Source organism: Thunnus maccoyii, chromosome 9 (genome assembly GCF_910596095.1).
Source record: "Thunnus maccoyii chromosome 9, fThuMac1.1, whole genome shotgun sequence".
NCBI lineage: Eukaryota > Metazoa > Chordata > Actinopteri > Scombriformes > Scombridae > Thunnus > Thunnus maccoyii.
Window position 1 is genome coordinate 15,747,900 of NC_056541.1, and position 25,258 is coordinate 15,773,157.

General features: G+C 38.3%; 2 protein-coding genes across 2 annotated transcripts; both read right to left on the reverse strand.

The window, feature by feature from the left end:
• Window positions 1-566: 566 nt before the first annotated feature.
• On the reverse strand, window positions 567-5,948 carry LOC121903993 (zinc phosphodiesterase ELAC protein 1-like). Its single transcript, XM_042421462.1, has 5 exons — window positions 5,676-5,948; window positions 3,520-3,726; window positions 3,264-3,322; window positions 2,591-2,801; window positions 567-2,010 (listed from the first exon to the last, which is right to left on the reverse strand). Exons 1-5 carry the CDS (start codon window positions 5,830-5,832, stop codon window positions 1,532-1,534), a joined length of 1,113 nt encoding a protein of 370 aa, XP_042277396.1. The 5' UTR covers window positions 5,833-5,948; the 3' UTR covers window positions 567-1,531.
• A 368-nt stretch (window positions 5,949-6,316) lies between these two features.
• me2 (malic enzyme 2, NAD(+)-dependent, mitochondrial) lies at window positions 6,317-24,734 on the reverse strand. Its single transcript, XM_042421453.1, has 15 exons — window positions 24,568-24,734; window positions 20,244-20,398; window positions 15,032-15,165; window positions 14,692-14,841; window positions 14,372-14,447; window positions 13,872-14,033; window positions 13,546-13,759; window positions 12,875-12,972; window positions 11,549-11,662; window positions 11,300-11,411; window positions 10,977-11,119; window positions 10,745-10,847; window positions 10,523-10,593; window positions 9,832-9,930; window positions 6,317-9,448 (listed from the first exon to the last, which is right to left on the reverse strand). Exons 2-15 carry the CDS (start codon window positions 20,355-20,357, stop codon window positions 9,287-9,289), a joined length of 1,752 nt encoding a protein of 583 aa, XP_042277387.1. The 5' UTR covers window positions 20,358-20,398; window positions 24,568-24,734; the 3' UTR covers window positions 6,317-9,286.
• Between the last annotated feature and the right edge of the window lie 524 nt (window positions 24,735-25,258).

Below are 25,258 nucleotides of genomic sequence, written 5' to 3' on the forward strand. Positions count from 1 at the left end.
ATTCGAAACTTGCAGCCATTTGTAAAAGACGCTCATCTTTCTATCTTTCTTCAAAAAAAAAAATCTTTTTACATGTCGTCGTCTATATTTGTCTTGATGGTAAAGGGATGGCTGCTGCTCTAAGTATGTGGAGAGCTAGTTTCTCTTTTAATGCAATGTGCATAATGCAGTAGGTCCTCCAAGCTCTTCTAGCTTTAGCAGTGCAGTGATATTTATTTCACCTGTGGTTTGTACAAAGACTCAGAAAAACTGTCAGAATGTAAAGGCCATTAAGTAGTAGAAGTAGGTTTTTCACCACCCTGTGAACTCTCGAAAATGTGATATTTTATTGATATCTCTGGTATGAGACTTGTGTGTGCAAGAAAGCACTAAACAAATTTATTTTATATTTTGTATTGTGTTTTGAAGTTTAAAAAGGAGAAGAAAAAAAGTATAGCAGTTGTGGTTTTGAAAAAGATAACGAGTTCTTTGATGAAAACAAAAACACCTTTGTGAATAAAAAAACCTACAAAACTTAAAAATGTATATCCAGAAATATAGACAATCAAAAACTTCACTATGAGAAATGTTCAAGAAGCTATCTTTATTGTTTATAAGAATTGTACATAAACATTGAGTTGTTTTTTTTTTCCTTTTGTTAAACATTATTTTGTATTTTCTGTTGTACTTTAATACCTTGTGTACAGATCCAGAAATAAAGCTCTGGAAAAGGTTCGGAGATGATCGCATGTTCTTTACTCGTCATCACACAGCAAAAATCTTCTTCTTTAAAATCTTCTAATTCATTCATATTCATTTTTGTTTGTAGTATTTAGTAAATGATTGACATAAAGTGGAAGAAACCACCATTAAGACTGAAATTTCTTTTGAATTAATAAGACTAAAAATTTGGTCCAAATTCTGTTTTGGGGCCTCATTTGGAGAATCACCAATTACTGCATTGTGGGATGATTATTCAAGCCTGCTTCACTTGGCGTTCAGCTTGACTGTTCATTCTAGACCACTGTAAACAGCATTTGACAAAATAATCTCGACTCAAAGCGCACTTGCTTTTTCTGGAGCTTTTGACCGTTTTCTCAGTCACCATGGAAGTGTAGATGTTCAAACTTTCCATTTTTTTCTGAGCACTTTTAGGAGTTCTCATCCATGTTAGCTTAAAACTTGAGCTTTACAGTACATCTGCTGATGAAGACAGTATGATGTGATCAAAAGCTCCAGAAAAGTGAATCCTCATCTTAATCTTTTGGCAATACACTTGTAATGTTCGACTAATTCAGTGACAACAGACGTTCAACTGGATAAAGTGCATCTTAAAAAAAGGGAGAAAAGCTAATATTAGCAGTATACGTACTTTCCAAATCACAAGATGGTAAAACAGGTACGTTTGTAATGGCTAACAAGTTAACAACTGCCAAAAGTAGTTAACAATTATGATAATAAAATAAGATAAATAATTGACAAACAAACAGCTGTTGTGTTTTAATCAGATCTATTACCAGCAATATAAAAACTAGGCTAAATCAGTTTTTCATTACCTCGGTCTTCTGAGAGGAATAGGTAGAGTCAGAAAGTCCTCAGCCAGAATCACTTCTACATCACTGTCCTGTAGAGCTTCTTCAGCCTGTCTCTTGAGCTCTGAGATATCGTCCTCGTCTCCTTCCTTCTGCAGGGAGCAGGGTTTGTACCTCTGACTGAAATGGTACAGCACCAGCCTCCGTGCACAGCAGGCCCGAGCCACCGCCGCTGCCATCTCAGGTGTGCTGTGTCCGTGGTCCACTGCTTTTTCTCTGTGCTCGTTCCCCAGGGTGGCCTCGTGAACCAGAATGTCCGCCCCATTGCAAAACCTCGGCGGTCCCTCCCCGAGCACTGAGCTGCAGTCCCCTAAAATGCAGACTTTCCTCCCTGGAATGGCTTCTTCCAGCACCTCGCAAGACGACACCACATGTCCGTTCTCCAAAGTCACCGACTCCCCCGCTTTCAGGCGTCCGTAGAGCGGACCTGGTTTCACACCTGAGGAATAAAAAAATGAGATGAATCAGAGTAATCCACAGGTTGGAGGACACCTTTTTCCTGCCACAGTACTGGGTGACCTCTGTCTAAATCAGACTCATAGATTTGGGCATGTTAGTTCCGCATTCTGGCCAACAAATACACATCCTACAAATAATTTCCCAATAAAATTAGAGTAGAAGAGCAAGTAAGTAAATGCAAAAATGTCCATGCAATGATACTTGGTACTACTATACAATAAATACCAAAACTATTCAAAATGTTGTGTCTTTCCCTACTTTTACCTGCAGGAAAAGTGTGTTTTTAATAGTAAAACTTTCAGCCTATAATTTTATCAATAATTTTTGACCTGCTTCTCACACTATAAACTGCATTTCACTTGTTTTCTTAACAGAACATTTTATGCCTATATTCACATGTCCAATAATATCACTGGACATGGGACACTTAAAGAACCACCTACAATATGCAACTGGTATTAACAGGTATACTTTTTTGGTCTCTCTTCACATTTGTATGTTAACAACAACTGTCCACATAAAGAAACAAGAGATATAAAAGAGGCATAAAGCACATTTACCGAGTTCTTTCAGTAGTTCAGTCTTAAGTCTTCCAGGTCGATCATGCTCCTGAATGCAAAAACCAAAAGAGGGGATGCGGTGAAACAACCTGAAGGCCTTCACCACAAACTTCTTGTCTTCAAAGAGGGTGTAACAGTCACTGGAGACATCCAGGGAGATTGTCCTTCCTGGCCGCTCCTGTGGGTGCAGAGGACCACACTCTGCTGTCATCTGAAGAAAGAGAGAGAGAGAGAGAGAGAGAGAGAGAGAGAGAGAGAGAGAGAGAGAGAGAAAACATGTTTCACTAAAAACAACAAACAACAGCTGACATTTTGGACATAGAAACAAACAAACACAAAACAACATGGAAAAATTGATGTAAATAAAATACAGCTTTAACATTTTCTGCACAGAAGGGAAAGTCTGTGATAAGCCACTAGTGACAAGATATGCAAATATTTTATGAAAGGTTGTAAGTGTGAAATCTGCCATATAGATCAAAACTACAGGCCATATAGACCATAGAGAATGAGCTTTTTCATATCGTAGATCCAAAAAAATGGAAACCGGATACAGATTTGATATTTGAAAACAGCCTATTGCATGACAAATGAATACTGTAGTGTTTAGCACTGTACTGATAGGTAAGGTGTGATTATTCTTTACATAGAAATAACCAAAACCATCACACACCTCCAGACTGAGCTGCCCCTCTTCTGGACTCTGGTCAGATGTGGGCTCCAGCTCGTGTACTACAGCAACATACACAGTGTGGATGAGATCAGAGAAGAGTAGATTAGAATGAAGTACAATAACAGTGACACAATATAACTAGAGTTTGTTGAATTTACACAAATCTATATCTGGGTGAACTGTAATATTCACACAGTCACCGTCTGAACAACTGATTACCTTTGTGGGAGGTTTCAGACACACAGTAGCAACCTACCAGCATAAGGGAAGAGCAGCTGTGACCCCGTGAGGCCCAGAGTCACCCTGAGAAAGTGCCTGAGGCCCCGAGGCCCATAGATGTCCACACAGTTCAGGTTCTGCTGGGGGTCGGGGTTGGAGTTGAGGCTCACAGTACAGAGGAGACCAGGCAGACCAAAAAGGTGATCTCCATGCAAATGGGAGATAAAAACCTTGGTGATTCGACCTGAGTGGAAAACATGACACGTTATTGACGGAATGGCCACTCTACATGTTTTATAGTTTGTTTCATACACTGTGAGACTGTGATACAGTTAGAATACGACATGCTGGTCAGAGACTTTATTCACATGATATTAGCTGCTATTTCAGGCTATTTCATTGGCAGGTATGAGGTGAAAAGGACTAGGGCTGAAACTATAGATTATTTTCCATTTTTGATTAATCTGTTGATTGTTTTGCTGGATTAATTGATTAGTTGTTTGGTCCATAAAATTTCAGAAAATGGTGAAAAATGTCGATCACTGTTTTCCAAAGCCCAAGGTGATGTCCTCAAATGTCTTGTTTTGTCCACAACCCAAAGATATTCAATTTATTATCGTAGTGCACTAAAGAAACCACATTTGAGAAGCTGGATCAGAGAATTTGGAGATTTTCTTCTTAAAAATGACTCAAAACAATTAGCCTAATCAATTATCAGAATAGCTGGCGAGTTGGCAACTAATTGATAGTCATTGCAGCTACAATGAGGACCTAACATTATTGTGGTTTTGTGTCTTTTTCTTGTACTTTAACATATTTTAAGTGCCTTCTAAAATGATCAAGTCTACTTTCAATTTTTGATGAACTTTTGTACTCTACTTTACAGATCAATCTCACTTCAGAATGATGGCAGACCACCTCAGAGAGTCACTCAGACAATATCAGGACAGTCTGATGTTGAATCTCAAGATTAAAGCCCTCTGAAATGTCATATATGAGCTGTGTGTCCTCTGAATTCAGATTAGAATTAAAAGGAAACTTCCTGTTTCCACAGACTTTATTTGCATGTGGAAACAGACTCATTCACGTTATATTAGCATGACAGGATACATTTTCCTGTTATATATCCTGCTCAAATAGATTCCAGAGCTGTTACACTAGTATCCCAGACAAAGTTATTACTGTAACTACTTTGACAGATTTAAAGAAGGGACATAATTTGACATATTTTGTGTGTATTGGGCTTATCTGTATGTAGGCTTCATATCTACATATTAAGGTCAACCAGAGCCATCAATATATATTCCAAATAACTGAAACAATGAGCTGTCTTAGGCTGGATCTCCTGATAACGACACAACCAGCAAACATAATGTCATTGCTTGCATTTGTAATGTTAACAAAAAATTCCAGATGTCTTAGATCAAGGACCTTATAAATTGTCAAAAGTGTGCTCACCCTCTCTCTTTCTTCGACATCCTTTCAAGTCTGTCTTCAGTATTGTTGTATCAGGTTACAACAGGTTGGTAACGGGTGCAAGTCTAGGATTTGACTTTTGGGGGTCTCAGCCCCCACTGAGAATGTGAGAATGTTTAATTCTAATCTGAATTCAGAGGACACACAGTTCATATATGACATTTCAGAGTACTTTAATCTTGAGATTCAACATCAGACTGTCCTGATATTGTCTGAGTGACTCTCGTGGTCAGCTGTCATCGGATTGGTCTGTGGAAACAGGAAGTTTCTCAATGACAGTGTGAGGTGGTGTACTGTCATTTTGAATTCATATTCATATCCTTGGAAATTCATTCTTTATTATCAAGTTTGACTAATTATTCACACAATTGAAATGACAAAGCCTCAATTTTTCTCTGAAATAGTTTGCAGGAGGAAATTATTTTCTATTAGGCTATAATTGATTTTATTTATTACTTAATATTTATTCGTTTTTTATCATTCAGTTATTTATGTATTTTTATTTAATTCTTTATTTATTAATTCATCATTGACATACTCTTACCGTAATGCCTGTTATATACACGTACGGCAAAACAACGTGGGGCTAGTTCGACCATGTTTTTCGAAGTGGAGGCTGGCTCGATTGCAGTAACTTTAAGGACATGGTTTTAGTTTCTTATACACTAGTTGAATGTCTTCACCAGGATTTACGAGGAGCAACAACGAGTGGCTCACCGGCTCTGAGCTGGCTCCTCATCAGCTGGGTCTGGGTTCCCTCTCCGCAGTCAAACAACCAGCACTCCCCCTCTGTCCGCAGCACCAGAGCCGAGGCGCCGCGGTGAGGAGACGGGTAGGCCGAGCCGGTCCCGAGGAAAGTCATGTCCATGGTCATTTTCACAAAAGTTACAAGAAAACTGCACAACACCCAGCTCACACTAAAGCAACATGCCCCGCTGCCTGTAAACAGTCACACGAAGATGACGAAAGAAAAGCGACGGTGCGGCGTTCAGGTCAGGTCGGATTTCTTTTTTTCCTCTTAGGACTTGTTTAACTTTAATTTATTGTTTCATTTAAAACCTGCTTTGATTTGATTTAAAAATCCGTTTAAAATTTCTCTGCTTATCTTTACATCTCATTTATAACTGGGATACCAATTTAGTAAACAGGAGCACAAAAAAACTCCCTATAACTTAACAGACACATTTCCTGTCTTTATACTGTTTCATTACATTTATGAGTCTGAATTTGTGCCATATAAGATTAGTACTGGATTACATCAATTAACAAATAACAGTGATTATTTAACAGCAGAGAAAAAAACTTCTGCTCTGAATGCTTTGTTCTGTCTCATAAAACAATAAAATCAGCAGACAAGGTTGCATGTGTAAACGTTTTTATTCTGCACTTTAATCAGCACGTAAGTATTATTCAGCAGTACAAACATGCTGCTCTCTGCATACAAACATAAGGCAATTCTACTGTGTAACAAAAATAAATTTTAGAAACACAGACACAAAGTACTTAGCACACTTATGGAGAAATATGGAGGAAATGTGGGCACAGCAACAATAACATGAGCAAACCAAGCAACAATTTCTTATTTGATACAGTAAAAACTCTCACTGGGTGATTACAGTCAGTTACAACAACTGGATGAACGATTAATGGAGTTTAAAAAAAAACTCTCTAAATAGTTTCTTTAAGATAAAACTATTTTAAAAGTTATGAGTAGAAAACTTTGCCTTCAACATTATACAAATGTTGAAGGCAAAGTTGAAGCTGCACAGTTTATCAGGGCAAAAGCTGCACGTTGGATACTACACACTTACTTGATTTCGTACAATACACACTGACAGCAATTTGTATAATAGCAGTGCTTCTATGTTTTTCTTCAGCTCTGCCTGCAGCATTTTGTGAGCTCTACATCAAGGAGCATGGAGCAATTATGAACAGATATCAAATGTTGTGCAGGCACTTCAATGCAGGTGGTTAGAATCTCATTCAAACCTATCTGAGAATTAATGCATGACTGGAAAAAAAAATCCTGGCAATACTGCCAATGCCCATGACATCAGTGTGTAAGGTAAATTTAAAGTAACCGGCTAACTTTTTAAGAGAGAGAGAGAAAAAAAAAACATTTCATCAGTGGAGGTTGTGCGTTTGTGTTGAGTTTATGAGGTGAAAGTTACTCAATTCTCACATTTTACACCAAATTACAGTAGCCTGTTAGAACATGAAGCAAAAATAAAGATCTTATGGACATTCATGGCATGGTTAAAAAAAACAAACAAACAAAAAATGGCAGTAAATCAAACAGACATGGATGTGAAATATAACTGGAAAATAGTTAAGAGGATCTTTGACTTTAAGAAATGGATGTTATGACCTTGTGAAACTTATGTGCTGTAATGATCTCAATAATACAAAATAGAGAAATCTGCATTGATACTTCAGATGGTTCAGACTGACTTGTTAACATTACTTCTTGTTGTCATTGCAACTATGTGTTGCTAGACACAATCTATCTGCTTAGCTTGTAACCACCATTACCCTTTAGCATCAAGTGCGTTAATAATGCCAGTACAAATTGTTGAGACATTCGTCGTGTATGAGGATGAAAACCGTATTAAAATATCAAGATATCCATTTTAAGATGTTTCTGCAAAATAACTAAAATTTCGAATAGTCCTGTGTTAATTATGAGTCAACTTCTCGTACTACTTTAACCCCTTTCGATTCCTAGATGAAAAATAAAAAAGATGACTCTGATTGTTATAACTTACTATGAATAATTGAATAATATGAATAATTATGGAAGACTGGAACAGAGAATAGAAGCCGAGCCTGTAACTTTGATATCTGGTTGAATATGATCTAAGGAACAAGACTTGACACACGAACCTACCAACACACATGGACATACTTAACACAACTTTATAAATACTCTTTCAGCGGACAGTTTCCACAAAGGTGCATGTACAGTTAACAAAATATAATTCATGTCAAAAATAATGTTTATCCAATCATTTGATACGACACATTGTTTCTTTAAATATTCAGGGTATGGTTTATATTCAATTTGTAGTCACACTTAAGCAAAAGGGTTCATTTCTAGGGATGGATACTTCTACCACAACTCATTAAAAAGGAGTGTTGATGAATATACAGCACAATGGCAAAACATCTAAATACACCCTCCAAAAGTAAAATAAAATAAATTCAGAGAAATAAATACAGTATGACAAGGGCATTCGAACAAACAAAATGCCGGAGTGAATGTTGGTTTCTCAAGTGCTGTCTAGCTGCAAGATTCCTTCAATGTTTTTAGATATCATTTTCAATACGTTTCCCTTCATAAAATATCATTTTCCATTAAGAGATCTTAATGTTACTTCATTTGTCCCCTGAGTTACACTGTTCCCTCTCTTTCTCTCCTAGTTTGCACAAAAAAGGCCGAACTCTGTAACCCTCTGCACCACTGCACCCTCTGATAACCACTTAAAAGACGTTTTCAGCCACCAGAGACCCACCTGATGTGAGAAAAGGCAATGTAGAAACCCATTTGGAAATGTGTGCATGAAGATTGATAGTAAGTGAATTGGTTATTTAATTAAAGAACTTTCATTTTCTAATAGAAGTTCTGTTTAGGAGTGCACAGGAAAACAAACATATTATTGGAGTTATCTTAACATTAAACATGGAGTGAAAAACTAACTCTTAAAATTGCATGTGGCCTACTGCCAGGTAAACTCAAGGCTTAAACGATTATAGACAATAACTCACATGAAGCAGAAGCCATAGTCATCTCTACTGTTACATACAATGTAAGCAATCTTACGTAATATTAAGTAATATTAAATTGTCTGAGTTTCTGCTTGCCAGAGTACACTGTATAGCAATCACATAGAATTTCTAGTAGTAATTTACTATTATATATTTCATTTTGATGCTGTTTTTGAGAGGACTGGGAACAGAGAACTATCATGTATCTAAAAAGGAAATCCCGATTTCTGCACTGTTGTTTTCAACCACCAGGTGGCCCTCCAGGTGCTGTGCGGGTTTACATATGATGCAGAGGTGATACAGAGCTGCGATGTGAAGAGAAAAATTATAATTCCCATTCAAGTGCCACCTTCCACTCTCATCTTTTCACAGATCTTATAAAGACTGATCTAGTGCAAATGCACATGGCAGCAATTATGGGGCTAGTATTGCCTGTTTTCATGAGCTGATGTTTGCACTAAGATAACTATGGTCATTTTAGCGATTGTCACTAAGATTAAAGTGGAAAACAAAGGAAGAGAGTGACATTATGACTTGGGACATAGTGAGGGTTTGTTCTACTTCTACTTAGTTTTAGGACTGTAGCTGACACCTGGCCAGTCATAGGTGTCTGGCAGGAAGGAGTCATAGTTGGTGTTCCACACAGTTGCACGTACGAAGGCGTCTTTGTCCACAGGCTCAGGGTAGCGGAACGCCATACCTTTAGTATAGACATATTCCACCACCTACGGTAAGAAAGAGATTGTTTAGTATGGACTCACACTATGAAGCAGACGCAAACAGCAGAACACAAATACTACAGAGAAAAAATGAATATTAATAAATAAGTAATAAATAAATAAATAAACTGACTAAAAGTGACCAAAACTGAACTGGCAGCAAAGTCGGGTCATCAAAGTTTCACCTAGAGAAGTTGTTGAAATGTTACAGCTTACTTAGTTTGTCAGGCTGTTGTGGAACAATAAGATAATGATAGAAGAGGCTGAATTTAGGCAGGAATAGTTAAGGTTCGGACAAGTATTAACAGGTTCATCAAAAACCGAATCATCCAATTAAAGTTGAGGCTTTCGGTTTTGCTGAGAAGAGACGTTATTATCTCCAGACTTGCCTTGACAGCCATCTGGAGCGAAACCTCTCTGATGTTGGAGAGAGGAGGGTAGAGTCTGCCTTCTTCAAGTTCTTTAACTGTCACCTGCTCCGCGAGGGTCTGAAGGGAGTAAAAATACTGTTAGGGCTAACGATGAACTTCTAGGGTCCATCACACACAAACAAAGAGACTACTGCTATTATTTTCCTACAGCATGTTTCTTTGTTGTTTGGCACCCACACTAGTGTGAAATCATAAATATAATCTGTGCTTCAGAATGAGAAAAACATGACAAAATAATAAGAAATAAGAAAAGTGACAGAAATGACTGAACCACTACTACTATTATTACCACTATAATGACAGTGTCTTCATGCAAAAACGTTTCGATATTGAAAAAACACTGCTGGTGAGAAATTATATTGTGATTTTTGTGCCTTAGATTAATTTGCATTGTTATTGAGTCAAATGCAGCACAAAAGAACACAGATAGATAAAGTGCAAAGCAGGATCAGCCTTTTAAAACTCCTCATCTTGTTAGCTGTTATGGCAGAGTCTAGATAGAGAAGGAACAAGGAGACATCGAAGGGTTAAAGTGGGTTTTTAGATGAGAGTCAGCAAAGAAAGTGCAGGACGGGGCGAGAGCGAGGCAAAGATGAGCTTCAGCAAGTGTAAAGAACAGATGGAGAAATACTTAGTGAGGACTTCAAACCTTGGCAGCCTCTAAGAATACAGTATCGCTGATGTGTCTCACTCCACTCAGGATCACAGCCAGGGCCACACCTGCAATGCACATAGAGCACATGTTTTACAGACTGCGTTATGTTTATCATCTAATGAGCTTTACCACAGTTAAACACTACGGTTTTATTACTTTTTAACACTATAGACTACCAATGGTCATCATTTTGTTTCGTTTTTCTTTTCTCTTCACCTGGGAAGATGTAAGCATTGTTCCCTTGTCCAGGAGTGTAGACACGGCCGTCACTCAGAGTCACTGGACTAAATGGACTACCACTGGCAAAGAGACATCTACCCTATGGATCAAAAAACAAAGAGGAAGAGTGAAGAGGATAAAAAGAGGAATAATGATTTGACAGTACTTGAACTCTAAATGTTTAATTTACTAGTTATGCAAAGAAAAAGAGACAGAAAGAACTGTGTACATCAGTGAGTGTGTAGGCTTCCTCTGCTGTGCACTCTGCTTTATTGGTTGGGTTACTAAGGGCAAAGATGATTGGTCGTTCGTTCAGGGCTCCCATGGTCTTGATGACATCATGGGTGAACAGTCTTCCAGCTCCTGACACACCTGGAAGAGGGTGCGAGAGAGAGTAGTTACAGAGTACTTGTAATCTATCATTACAGCTCTAGCAGAAAAGCAAACGTTTTAAACCACCGAAATGTAAACTTGCACTCTATAATGAGGGATAACGAGCATGACATTACAGCAAGTGAGATGAAAAATGTGAAAAAAGTTGGGTTTTTTTACCAATGATTGCTGTGGGTTTGATGGTTTTAACAGCATCTAGGAAGCTCTCTACATTGCCTGGACTGTCGTGAACAAATGCCTCCTGGTTGGTGTCCGTTTCCTGCGCTCTGTTCTGGAGACAAATGCAGTAAATCAATAACAATGTAGTAAAAAACCTCTGTTCACCAATTATACAGGATACCAGACAGGAAGCCACACAGACAAATCCTGTATGTTCTGGTCCTTAATGTCTGTGTCGCGCGCACTGACCTTTACTAGTAGCCCATATTTGTCAAACATCCAGATCCTGTCTTGAGCCTCAGCTTGGGTCATCCCTGTCTCCATCATAGCCATGACAATAAGGTTGGCAATACCAAGAGCAGCCTATGGAGAAAAGAAAATTGACTTTAATCTAAAAAATACTTACACAGTATATGCATAGCAACTGAAACCCTCATTTACCAATAACAGGATGACTTAACAAATGCTCCATATTTTTCCAGAAAAGTTCTCACCAATGTTGAACATAGTTTTGATTTTCTTAAAAGATGGGTTCACAATTTTTCAAATCTGTTTTAAAACAATGGTCAGGTGCCCAAATTGAAATAGGCGTTTCTTGTCTTAATCATTCCTCCTGTTGATACTGGCAATGGGAATATCACTCTTTAATGCACTTACAGTGCAAGTAAATGGGGCCAAAATCCACAAGCCTCCTTCTGTGCAAAACTGTATTTGAAAGTTTATCTGAGGCTGGTTAAGGTGCGTACCACATAACTGCAACGCCCATGGTTCGACTCCCAGAATTTGCATGTCATGGGCCCCACATTTGCATGTCATACTCTTCTCTCTCCCCCTGTGCCTATTGTCTCTCTCCACTGACTCAAATAAAGGCTCGATAAATAATCTTTAAAAAGAAAAGTTTATCTGAAGCTAATATGGAGCTTCAGTCGTCCAAATTAGTAAAATCAAATAGATATCTTTTAACATTACGATTGTCATAGAGTATAGTTATAGTGTCAAAGTCCCTCTTTTTGTTACTATACTTACTATACAGGGAAACACTGTCCAAGGAAACACAAAGAGGGAATTGGATGCTAAAAAGACTGTGAATGATGTAAATGTGGCAGATATCCATTTGATATTACTAACTCAGACTGATGAAGCTTCATATAAGCTTCAGATAAACTTAAAATGCGTTTTTGCCCAAAATGAATGTTTGGACACATTGTGGATTTTGGCCCCCATCACTTACATTGAAAGTGCATTTGAAGGAGATCTTTTAATAGCCAATATGAACAGAAGGAATGATTACAACGAGGAAATCCTCTTTCAGTGTTCATATGGGCACCTGACTTTTGTATTAAGACATACTTGAAAAATTGAGAACTTAAATCCTTTAAGTTTTTTAGTAATATGGGACCACTTTTTTCATCTGTATTGTCATCTGTGGTCAGTAGGGGGCAGTATGACTCTTACTGTGGTCCAGTTTTCTTATTTTGATAAATGGGATTTTCACATATCAAATTGGGATGAAGAGAGAGAAAACAAACAAACAAAAAACAAGAGACCAGGACTGACTGATAAATATTAGCCTACCTCTCCAGCTCCCAGGAAAAGCACCCGGTGTTCAGTGATGGGCTTGCCAACAGCTCTCTGAGCTGCTAACAGACCAGCTAGGGCTACAGATGCAGTACCTAGAAACACAACACAACATTTAACAATGAAGTCTCTGCCTTGATGGCAACAAAATTATACTTATTTGTATCCTTATTAGTGTAGGTAAGGTAGGATGAATACCAACAGAGAATTAAAACTTGACTGAGATTAGAAATGCATGCACTTTATTTTTGTCAGTGCTTGTTGTTTTATAATGTGTTTAAGCACCCAATTCTCAAATTATAGCTGTTCCATGAACTCACCACAGGTGAATTTGTATAATCGTCCCTGCTCAGACTTGCATTACCTTGCAGCAGAAATGCCACTTAAAGGTCACAACATGTTCACTGTAATAGATTATTCATTTAAAGGAAGTTTTTTGGACTCTGCCCGGAAGGTAGATAATCTAAAATCTTATTTAAAAGTGGCCTCCAACAATAAACTATTACATGGAAAGGTAATTTGTAGGAACTGTGTGGGGAATATTTAGGTGGTGCCATTCTCCTCCGAAAATGGCAGGTAATCACTGAGACAGAATCATGTGTGCAATATACACATAATATAAGACAAAGGACAACTCCAAAGTGCTGTGTGAAGGGTTATATAAGAACCTTGGATATCGTCGTTGAAGGTGCAGTACTTCTCCCTGTACCTCCTGAGGAAGCGGAAGGCATTATGGTTCCCAAAGTCCTCAAACTGGATCAGTGTGTCCTGTCCGTACTTGTCAACCACAGCATCCATGAACTCATCAATCAGATCATCGTAGGCTTGAGAACGGTCTCGCTTCTGGTACAGGCCCATGTACAGTGGATCCTGGAGGAGAGTCTGGTTGGACAGCAAGAACAAACATGAAAAGGATGATAAGGTATCTTACTTTTCCTGAGGCATTTATACACACATAAACAGTATACACAGTGCATGCACATAGCCTTCCTACCTCATTGTCTGTGCCAACATCTATCACCACGGGCAGACATCTCTCAGGTCTAATGCCAGCACAGGCGGTGTACAGGCAGAGCTTTCCGACAGGGATACCCATGCCGTAAACACCCAGGTCCCCTAATCCTAAAATACGCTCTCCATCAGTTACTACTACAGCCTACAGAGAGAGAGAAAAGAGGGTGGAGAAAGAAGTACATCAGTCAGCAAAATTGCAGATTAGTATTTTAAAAGCACACAGCTAAGAGCAATTACTAAACAAAACCGTAGCTGGGTAAATGGGAGAAATGTGGACAGTAATGGGTCAATCGACGAGACTTCTCTAGACTCTGATTTACATTCATACTTCTATAGCCACAGGGTCCATAAGTAAATGTATTCATGATTCACCTCTAAGATCCTCAGTCTGTGGGTTTTGGAGGGATGAATGAGGAGTCTCTTCTACACTGAGATTTTAGCTGAAAAGGTGTTACAGTGGTGCAGTGTTAGCGTACTCACTGCAACGTTAGTCTCCGGCCAGTTATCCAGGATAGAGCGGATGTGTCCTCTGTCCCGAATGGAGATGAACAAGCCTCTGGAGAGAAAAAGAAGATAGTTTTCTAATTTAAGGATCATGTTAGCATTATAGCCCAACTGACGCTGGATCTTTGAGGAAGATACTGGGTGTTAAAAAAAAAAAAAAAAAAAAAAAAATCAGATAAAGATGTATCACCCACAGTAACTTTTTTTTTTTTTTTTACCATTAACACATAACGTAAACAAGCAATGTAAATCCTACATTAAGAGGCAGAGACAGTAGGCAATCCTTCCATCCTTACTTGGGTCTTCTAAAGATGTGCCCATACTGTGTGCAGGCAAGGCCTACAGTGGGAGTGTAGACTATTGGCATCAATTCCTCTATGTCTTCCATCAGCACTCTATAGAAGAGCCTCTCATTTCTCTCCTGGATGCCCATCAGGTAGACGTACCTGTAAGGAAAACAACAGGAAGGAGAGAGGAGAAGTTGATTAATTGAGTTGAGCAGGACTAGGGGAAAAAGAGGAAGGATGAGTAGGAAAACAAGAGGAAAACAATGAGTAAAATTACGAGGAGATCTTTAAATATCTAAAGTATTAATGGCAAAACAAATACCCAGCTTTGAGCAAAATATGTCCTTACTTTTGTAGGGGATCACTGATTTTCTTAAGATTATTCTGGAAGCGCATGGCCTGAATGTCTTGCGTTTCCACTTTGGGAGGCAACAGACCATGTATCCCCAATATCTGTCGCTCCTGTAAAGAAAAGGCCATTCCCTGTGGAGAGACAGAAGAGATGAGTGAGCATGGAGGGCCTGTTTGGATGTTACGTTTCCACACTAACATTTCTTGTAGAGAGACTAGGGTGTCATCTGTTTATTCCACATATTGTCTAAATTAAATAATGGTGGTGGGTGCGTAGATATCTCTGCTTACAGGACATGAAAAATCAAACCTTATGAGTAAAATACAAACTGTGGCAATAAAGTATTCCCTCTACTGAAAGTTGGTCTCACAAATGTTAAATATTTTGACCTTGCCTTTAGGGTGCTTCTCATACTAGTGTTGTGTGCAGTACATGGACATCATTTCACATGTTTCTGATATAGGTTCAAGTATTAGTACAGCTTTAACATTTTATACTTAGAATTATCAATACTCCTACTCAAAATAAAATATTCTGAATCACTGTACAAATTTTCACAAATGTTCACACTCTGTGATGTAATTTTGTCACTAGAGGGCACACTGCAATACTAATGAGCCTTTAGACCAGGTTGACCTATTGACTCTTAAAATGAGAAAATGTCAGCTGAGGAAAGTGAGGAGACCACATGAAAGCAATTTCTCAGGAGGGGGAAGGAAAGAAAGGAGGTAATAGAGGGGAGTCGCCGCCAAGAAGCCAATAAAGAACACTGAGGGCAGAAACACCCTTTCTAGGAAAGAGGGGATGAGGGAGGTGAGGGGTGTTTTCGTGTGTATGTGCATGGATGTGTATCTGGGATTACGAGCCCAGCCCTGAAAGAAATATGGACGTAACACATGGAAGCCATAATGTCTGGGGCTGGAGAAGGGGCTGATTATGTTGTGAGAGCATTGAATGCTGGGGGCTCCCCTGGCAAAATGCTGAGTAATGCTGATAGAGCATTTCACTTCACTCGGCTCTAGTGCTCAATTCCTCTTAACATAATGCAACATGCTGCAAACCTCTGAAATGTGATTTTGATTGTAATCTTGACTTGAACATTGAAATTGCAGTTGAAAAATTATTTGAAAATAGCATCTATTTTCATTATCCATTAATCTGCCATTACTTTAATCGATCAATTGTTTGGCCTCTAAAAATATCAGAAAATGGAGAAAAATGCCCCCCACAATTCCCTAAAGCCCAGGGTGATGTGTTCAGATGTCTTGTTATGTCTGACCAACAGACAAAAACCAAAAGACCCAAAGAGACACAAACATCCTACGAATTGAAAGCGATAACAAACGTATTTTTGGTATTTTTGCTAGAAAAAAAAAAAAAAATACTTTGACTAAAGGATTCTTTTTTTCAGCTCAACTAATCAGCATTCATTTTACGGGTTTTCAGTCATTCACACAGGTTTTGAAAAAAAGCCTAATCTATAAACTGCTAAATGATGCAATTGCTGAAAAACTCATATTTATACTGTTTGTTCATACGCATTTCTTAATGATATTTATCCCATCAAAACTAAATTTCAAAGTGTACTTTTGACATGAAATAATTGATTTACATCATCTTTCATCAGATACATGTTTTAAGATTTAGTGGCATCTAGCAGAATTGACTTGGCAGAACTGCAATATAATATTCACAAGTATGTTTTTGCCAAGTGTATAATTGAATGAAACTAATAATAGTTGTGTTTTCGTTACCTTAGAAGGAGCCGTTTATATCTACATAGGGAGCGGGTCCTCTTCCACAGAGCCATGTTGCACCGCCATGTTTCTACAGTAGCCCAGAATGAACAAACCAAACACTGGCTCTAGAAAGAGCCCTTTCTGTTTTTCATGAGTTTTGTGGCCATCATAGGTTCTCCTACACACTTGAAAGGGGAGGGAGAGGGGAGGGGTATTCAGTTTTTTGCAATTTGAAACCTCACTGCTAGATGCCACTAAATCTTACACACTGGTCCTTTAATGAAATTGTCCAAAACAGATCATCCATTATCTTGCCAACAAATTTTACCAAGAAGAATTTGTTTTGAGGTTAGATGGTGTAAATGCAGTGTCTCACTAATAAATAACATTAGAAATTTGGTTTAGGCTGACTGACAGTGTGATAAACAATAAACAAGGTGTGATGAATAATGTGAGTCATGACGATATGGTCTGCTAATGCAAGTCACATCTATTCTGGCCAGTATAAAAGTATCCCTATGAGTAACCAACACGCTGCTAATTTTTTTGTTGTTTTTTAATGCAAGACCGAATAAACCTAATGACTTTTAACAGGAGAAATTCAAGAGTTTAACTTCCATCTAAATACAAATCGCAAGAGCTACAACGATTAATGATTAGGCGCTTAATCAATTGACAGAAAATTAATCTGCAACTATTTTGATAATTGAATAATCGTTTTAGTCATTTATTAAGCAAAATGCCAAACATTTTCTGGTTGTAGCTTCTCAAACGTGAGGAATTGAGGCTTTTATGTCTCATACATGATCGAAAACTGAATTTCTTTGGATTTTTGGACTGCTGATTGGATAAAACAAGACATTTGATGATGTCAGACATTTTTCACAATTTTCTGACATTTTATAGACAAAATGATTAATCTAGAAAATAAATCGGCAGATTATTCGATAATGTAAACAATTAGTTGCAGCCCTACAATGTCACAACCAGACAGCAATACTGCTCACAGAAGTAGAGCATGAAAAAAGCCTGTGGCCTCAAATCTTCTTTCCCAATGCTTTTTCACACTTGAGTTAGTTTTGAGCGGCAAAGCTGGGGTGAGTTTCTAAACTAGATCCAAACAGTTGTAATCAGGTGCAGTGGGCATGTACTGTAGTTGCTGTGTGTACTCCTAGGATCATCAGTTAGTTAGACAGGGAACAGTTTACATATAGGTTGGAATGTCTATATTTAGCACAACGTTTCTCGTCCAAGTTAAGCATAACCTGCATCGTGAGGTCATGTCTCTTCAAGCAGCTCCGACCTCATATTACAAATGTCATTTGTCCAGTATTTAAAAATCTGACAGGAAACCACTACTAGCAAGAAAAAATTCACAGCATGAATCAACAATGTTAAATGCAAGGCACCAAACACTGTGATAGATGTCTGTAATGGGTTATAAATAGGTTTTAAAAAGCAACTTAACACCAGCTGAAAATCTTGTTTGTTTGGTCTCTTGAAGTCTCCACCTTACTGCAGTGTTGCAGAAAGAGCAGCACTGGTGGGTGCGGTTAGTGGTTAGTGAGTAGTAGCAAGTGAATGCCAAGGAAAGCAAAGTTTGTTTGTACAACACTTCCAAACACAAAAGCGGTTCAAAGTGCTTTACATGGGACAAAACACAGTATTTAAAAAGAAAATGAGAAGGACAATAAAAAAGTAGAATGACTTTAAATTAAAAAAAAGACACAAAATATTAAAAAACAAAAAATGTAAAGTTAAAAAGGACATTTTGATATTTTTGCAGTGCAGTAATAAACACCCTAAATTTAAAAAGAAATCACTGCAAATAGAAAGTTTGTTTGGTCAAGATTTAACACTTTTATGACTACATCCAACAATGATGTAGTGCAGTCAGAAATCCAACAGACTTGAAATATTCAGCCAATGTTTTGCAGCTTTATATTTAGTTACTCTTTAACAGCTAATCATTTCTCTATCAAAAATGTCAGACTGTTCACATCCGAGCTTCAGGAAGGAAATGATGTTGGGAAGTGTCAGCAATTCTAGTGTAAGACAAAGTGCCTGGTTAAAAAAAAAATTCATTTCCTCTAAATTAGTCGGGCAGCTGTGAAGAAATAGCAAAGCATGTTTTTAGTTTTAGTTACTCGTATGTTCATTGCTAACAATCCTGATTCCTGTATTTTAAAAAATGACAAGTTGAACACAGCTGATTTGAAAAGATTAAAATGACCTAGTTATTATTTCAACATCTTAAATACCTGAAATCCCCTTAAGGTCTCCGTTTAAGTGTTGGAAGCTAGCCTGAGTCAGACAGCAGAGGAATATTAACAGTGGCCACTAGCCAGCTGATGAAAAACGTTTGGCTCTGATGCCATTGGCAAGTTTTTCTAGTTCTTCAGTACTATCAATCACTGGCCTAGGGATATGAGTAAAGCCGGTGTTAATACTTTCCGTGTCAGCGAGTATGCTAGTGTCCACGTGATATAAATTTCATCATCAGAAGGTGTATACGTAGGCTTTGTGCGGACATCCATATCCATACCAGTTTGTTGTGACCGTACGTACTGCGCTACAATGCTGATCTACTGCACATGTGTGGAACACGTCCTCTAAGCAGACTCCAGAAAGTAGTATAAACGCGTCCGTGGTGACCACAGCTGTGTACATGTCCGCTTGGGAGTATATTAGGGGCTCGACTGATGCAGTTATTGCCTGCACTTTATAACACCACATTTTCATAACTGTAAAACAATGCACACTGTTCTGTGTAATTTGTTTCAATGTGCTGGAGAGGACCAGGTTATACCAAAGGACTGAACAGTAGGCTTAATTTTTTAAAGTTACATTTGGTAATTGTTACCTGTGAATGTTGGCTTAATCTACTTCTTGTTAAATAATATTGGGAATCAATTAAAATGGCTAAACTGCTGAATTATTTGTGTTCCTACAGATATGTAGTCTAATGAAATGTCAGAACCTTCACGTCAATCTCTTTCTGTCACATTACAACACAGCTCTCTTGCTATTCTTATCCTGGGATATAAACAGAAATATTGTCAGTTCCTAGGAGATAAAGGAGTGACAGCACTGGGAAAGGAGGGAAAAATTTAAGGAGGGAGGATGTGAGGAAAACTAAATTATTAACAGCCTAAACCTTGGTCAAAAGAACAACACTTTATATTCTATATAATCTAGTTATGAATTACAGTCAGTGTCCTCATATTCATTTCTCCATCATAACCAAATAATATTAAAAAATTCTGACATTCATCACAATTATTTTCCACCCTGGTACATGAAACACATATGCTAATTAACCTACTTCATAACAAGACATAATGGGCAAGGATCTCCAACAAATGGGCTGACATTGCTGCAAAACATATTCATAAAGCAGCCATCTGTTGGACTCTCATGTTTCAAATGTTCTCACACACACACACACAATTTAAAAGTGATCCACTCACTTTATTGGTGCGAGGGTTGAGCATGAGTGGCTTGCCCTTCTCTTTGGTGTGTGCCCATCTGCAAACAGAGACACAAGGCCGCAGGGATAAGGTTGTCCTCAACCTGGACAACATGTTGTACAGTAAACTGGTCTGGAAGGTGCACTGGTGAAAAGCTGTTGAAGGAAGGAAAGAGACAAAACATTGACTAGTCTGGTGTTTTCAAGGTTGGGATAATTACAATGGATTTACAAGCCAGCTGTAGTGAGAGCTGTTCTATTAGGACTCTTTGCAAAAAAAAGTGTATTTTTTAGATTTTTTACCTGTTTTTAATTCTAAAATGTTTCTGAGATACATAACCAACTCATATTCTATGAGTTTGGGGACATCATAACAAATGCTTATGGCCGTCTCTTACAGTTTGCTTGCCACAAGATTTAAAAAGATCAAAAATCAAAAATCCACTCATGTCAATTTGATGAAAATGAAACTATTCCTTGCTATCAACACGTTGTAATTTATTGCTTTGAGGTTAAGCTACTCTTGGCCTCTGACAATCAAGACCTAAGACCTTAAGTGCACTGCTACCACAACCTTTACACTTGTGACATCATCAGCACCCTTATCGCACCTTGATATGACGTCAAGCTATAATCAGCGAAGACTGCCGGCCCACTGAACACACAGAAGCCTATAAATGCACTTGAAGTGCATGGACAGTTGAACACTCAAAGATTACAAACGCTGACAGCAGTGGACAGTCATTAATCTGGATGTGGACACAAGCGATTTAGTGCGTGATCTGAAAACAAAGCTTTGAAAGATTGTCATAATCCTTGTCGCAATGAGCTCCACATGAAGAAACAAACTAAATCATGGTGACATCACAGACAGACAAATAAGATGGGAAAGACAGGCAGATGGCGTGTATCACATTCTGGTGGCAAAACTCCCAAGAAATCACATGTGGAATATCACTTAAGTATCTGCATCTACAGAGCAAACCTGACGGGAAAAAAAGTAAATAATTTCAAATATTTTGGGAGTGAAAAGTATACATAAAAATGTATATACAAAACCTAAAACGATACCACATCAACAATCATCACTGCATACTCACGTCACACGAGGGCCCCTACCCTTCTTTCAGCTTGCTGTTGGTGGCCTGGAATAGTATCATCATTGTAACTGGTATGTCATGCATGTGACCTGTGCTTCGCTGCTATATTGTGTTGTTCTGTGTTGTGGTGGGTGCAGAAAGAGGCCTGAAAAAGCTCCTCTGATATACCTTTGTAAGTTGTAGACAAAAAACAAAATACAGCTTTGTTCCCTCTGTTGATAGTTATTGTAGCAAAAAAAGGTCATCTCTCAACTATAAAAACCATTTATAAACTTGCAAGAGATTTAAAGAACAACTTTAAATCACCACATACCGTAGATATACCATCATGCTATCTTACACTATAGATATTAATGTCTATAATGCCACATTGTTCAAACATCACCGTGTTACATAAAGACCAAAGCGGACCACAAAGGATACACAGCCAAAGATAACTTCTCAACCCAAATACTAAGCTCACGTTTTCATCAACTTTATCATCTAGCTGATATTCTTTTGATAAAACAAGTGGTAGGTTTTGCCTGATGACAAGATCTGACATAAAGGAACTGCAACTGGACCTGTAAGCACATTATGTGGGGAATAGAAACACAAGCAATACTGAGTGCAGTTTCTATTTTAGTTCCTTGCAGGTTTGTGACGCAGGCTGGCAGAACTCTTAAAAGCAGTATTGCATTCAATTACAAGACATGCGGGTAAACTACGGTCAAATGCAGTCAGCTGTAAAGACAAGACAAAAACACCAGTAGGGCTCCAAGTAGGCTAACCATTATTTTCTTATCATTTAATCTGCTGATTATTTTCCTGACCAACAGTTCAACACCCAAACATGTTCAGTTTACTATAATGTAAAACATTTACAGAAGCATGAACCAACAAATAACTCCTCTGAATGATTTCGCAGCCTGGAACATTGTTCAGCTGAGCTCAGAGGGTGAAAGAACAAAGAGAACAAAGTCAGGAACAGTTAATGCGACAAACTGCGCTCATCTGCACTGCAAATACTTTCCTTCCTTCCTTCCCTCCTCCATTGCTGAAGACACTGTTCTTGCTTGTCCACCCATGTTATCATAGTAATAATCACCAACAGGAAACCACGAGATAGCATAAGTAGAGATAAGATAAGCAAATGTCGTTAAGATAAAACAAAGATGCCACACACACGCTGGTACGCTACATAACAGTTGTCATGTCATGCTAGTGTAGCCGGGTTATAAATTGACCTTATAAATTCTTGGCAAACTATGACAGTAACTTTCATTTGGCCTGGACTTGTTGTTCAGAAGCAATGTGTACTCATCATGTGCCTCTGCCTTTGAGCAGAATATCTGATTAAAGGAATTACAAGCATAGACAACCAGCTGGCCGGGTCTTGGCTTACAACAACATATCCAGGAAGCATTGCCTAGAAAGCAGAATTGAGCCTGTGTACGTGGCACATACAATACAATCAACATTTTAACTCTGTTGATTTGATTTGCAGAGGGGAAACAGCCTTGATGCAGCCTCTGTGAATTCCAGTCTTTTTTTTATGCACACTGTAGTGTCCAAGACAGTTTTCTGGTAATCCAGATCTACCTTTGGTTCCCATGTGTTTCTACAACATATAAAACCTCAACAGTTCAGTCTCTGATTCACTGGAAATCTCTCCTCATCCGAGGACTTCTATCTGCACGTCAACTCGAGGGAATCAAACATGCTGAGATTGTCAGTAATTGCTTGGATCGTACCTTTAGTGTCTGCCAAGTAGCAAAGTAATTCTGGCACAGAATCAGTAATGAGACAGCTTTGAATCAGTGTTGGAATAACTAGTGTGCATTCACTATCTGGACACTTTCCACAGCCCGAAGATGGTCTTCCTAATTGATACTAAAAACCCCATCCTGTAAAATCATTTAACGGTGTGGGTACACTACAATGAGTGAATTTCCTCTCATCATCAGATATACTTTCTCCTCATACTGTAAGTAATGCACCTGAAACCTGAAACCTAAACTTTTTTAATTTAATTTTATATTAGACCAAAGTTAAATTCTACAGACAAGGCAAACCGGACACATAGTACAATCTAATCTATGCAGACTATTGAGTCTGGCTACAACTTGCATTACTGAGTCTGGAAGACCTCCTAATATAAAGAATTTCTAAAATAATGACTGTATTGACTGAACTAGGCATAATTTAATAACCAAGGGTTTCACTCAGGAAATTACTACGCCAACTGAGAGCCAGCCTTTTATGTACTGTGCACCATGCATTCTATCTAAATCTGAGCAAGCCACCACACCCACACTCGTGTAACATTTTTATGGTCTTAGAAGTGTATTATACCAGGATCAGAGTGCACTGGTATAAATCAAAACTATCCTATGGAATTTCCACAATACTACAAAGTATTAGTATTTATGTTACCTGAAATTGACAAACAGACATTAATTACAGACTTTGTTGACAGGTGTTATTATTCTCCTTCTCTCTAACACACACACTTGTTCATCTTGTTGCTTCATAAAGAGCAGTGTCTGGCACAGAATTGTGTTTTTAAAACTGACATTTTCACTGATTTGTGTGAAGTTAAGACCCTTTCCTACCTTTTTAGCAATAACATCTTTGTTGTTAGTAATGGATTGACAGAATAACCCTGCTGACAATGCTGTAAATGTAATAACCTCAGCGGAGATGGTGAAACCTTTGTGATCTCCTCATGTTCTCATTGTGCTTAATGTGTAACTGATAAAATGCACGCATGATTTACCCTCTCCCTGTTTCCACTTCAGTGGGGAAGTGGACAGAAGGGATGTTATTGTTAAACAGGAAAGTATACCAACTAAAAATGTTTACACATAAATTCAGACTGAATAGGAATGCCAAAAGCCGGCTACAGTGGCAGGCTAATAGGTTAGCTTAGCTGTCGCTCACAGACAGCAGCTAACAACTGCTACAAGCGTTTGGCTAGCTAAGAACTAAAACATAGCGGACGATGTCGTTATTTGAGCATCAGTTTCTGCAAACAACTTGATTACAAACTAGCGAACGGTCCCAATGTTTGTATAGGCTTGTTGAACTGACACGACACTCCAACACGCAACACTTTTTAGCCTGATGAGTTACAGACTGTCATTCATTCAGATCTCTCACTTCTTGCTAATCCTTGGCTCAGAAACGGGAAGTTCTTCGACACAGACTTTCCATTTTTTTTTGAAGAATAACGACTCGGCTTACCTGCTCTTGAATCTTATAAGACTGCGGTTCTTTCCCTTGGACGGGTTACAGTTTATGTAGCATATTCTTCTTCTAACCGGACAACTGCTGTGGTTTGACCGTTCAGTTTGTCCCCGGACAGCAGCCACAGATGCAGACTGTCGGTGAGGAGACTCATACAGTGTAGAAGAACTTGGCCGCTCATCCAATCACATGCGGGATTTCCTTTGCCGTAAATACTGAGACATGCGCATTGTTTTTCTCCCGGAGAAGCCAATCAGTCGTAATTACTGTAGAAGTGGGGTTTCTCCTTTTGAGTTGTATTTTCTATCTTAATTAGTTGAATAAAACATTTTATATTTTGTCTGATGCTTTGTCAGTTGTTCTGGTCCTGAGAGAAACACACTTACACATACACTTGAACCCCAACATTTTTGTAACACCACATATTATTGGGTGAGAGAGACTTTCCCCCCATAAGCTACATATTCAGATGTTGTTTTTGTCTCTGCAAAATAAGCAAAATAAATAAAACAGACAGTACAGCACAAAACAGAGTGCAGCAAGAATATGCATTACTAGCTTAACAGTAAAGGGCATGAAGTTGGATTACCAACAGGACAAAGAAGGCAAATTCTCCAAAATGCCAGACCTCCAGGGTCCGTATGCACTGCGCTCATTGGTTTGTAGCATTTAGATTTATTGCAATTTG

Coding starts and splice junctions, on each gene's coding strand:
- LOC121903993 (XM_042421462.1), bottom strand. CDS start 5,832: ATGACCATGGACATGACTTTCCTCGGGACCGGCTCGGCCTACCCGTCT. Junction 2,802..3,263: donor AGGGGCAGCTCAGTCTGGAG/GTGTGTGATGGT, acceptor CTCTTTCTTCAG/ATGACAGCAGAGTGTGGTCC. Junction 2,011..2,590: donor TGAACTACTGAAAGAACTCG/GTAAATGTGCTT, acceptor TTTATTCCTCAG/GTGTGAAACCAGGTCCGCTC.
- me2 (XM_042421453.1), bottom strand. CDS start 20,357: ATGTTGTCCAGGTTGAGGACAACCTTATCCCTGCGGCCTTGTGTCTCT. Junction 14,842..15,031: donor ATCAGTGATCCCCTACAAAA/GTAAGGACATAT, acceptor TTTTCCTTACAG/GTACGTCTACCTGATGGGCA. Junction 10,848..10,976: donor AAGCCTACACACTCACTGAT/GTACACAGTTCT, acceptor TTTGATCCATAG/GGTAGATGTCTCTTTGCCAG.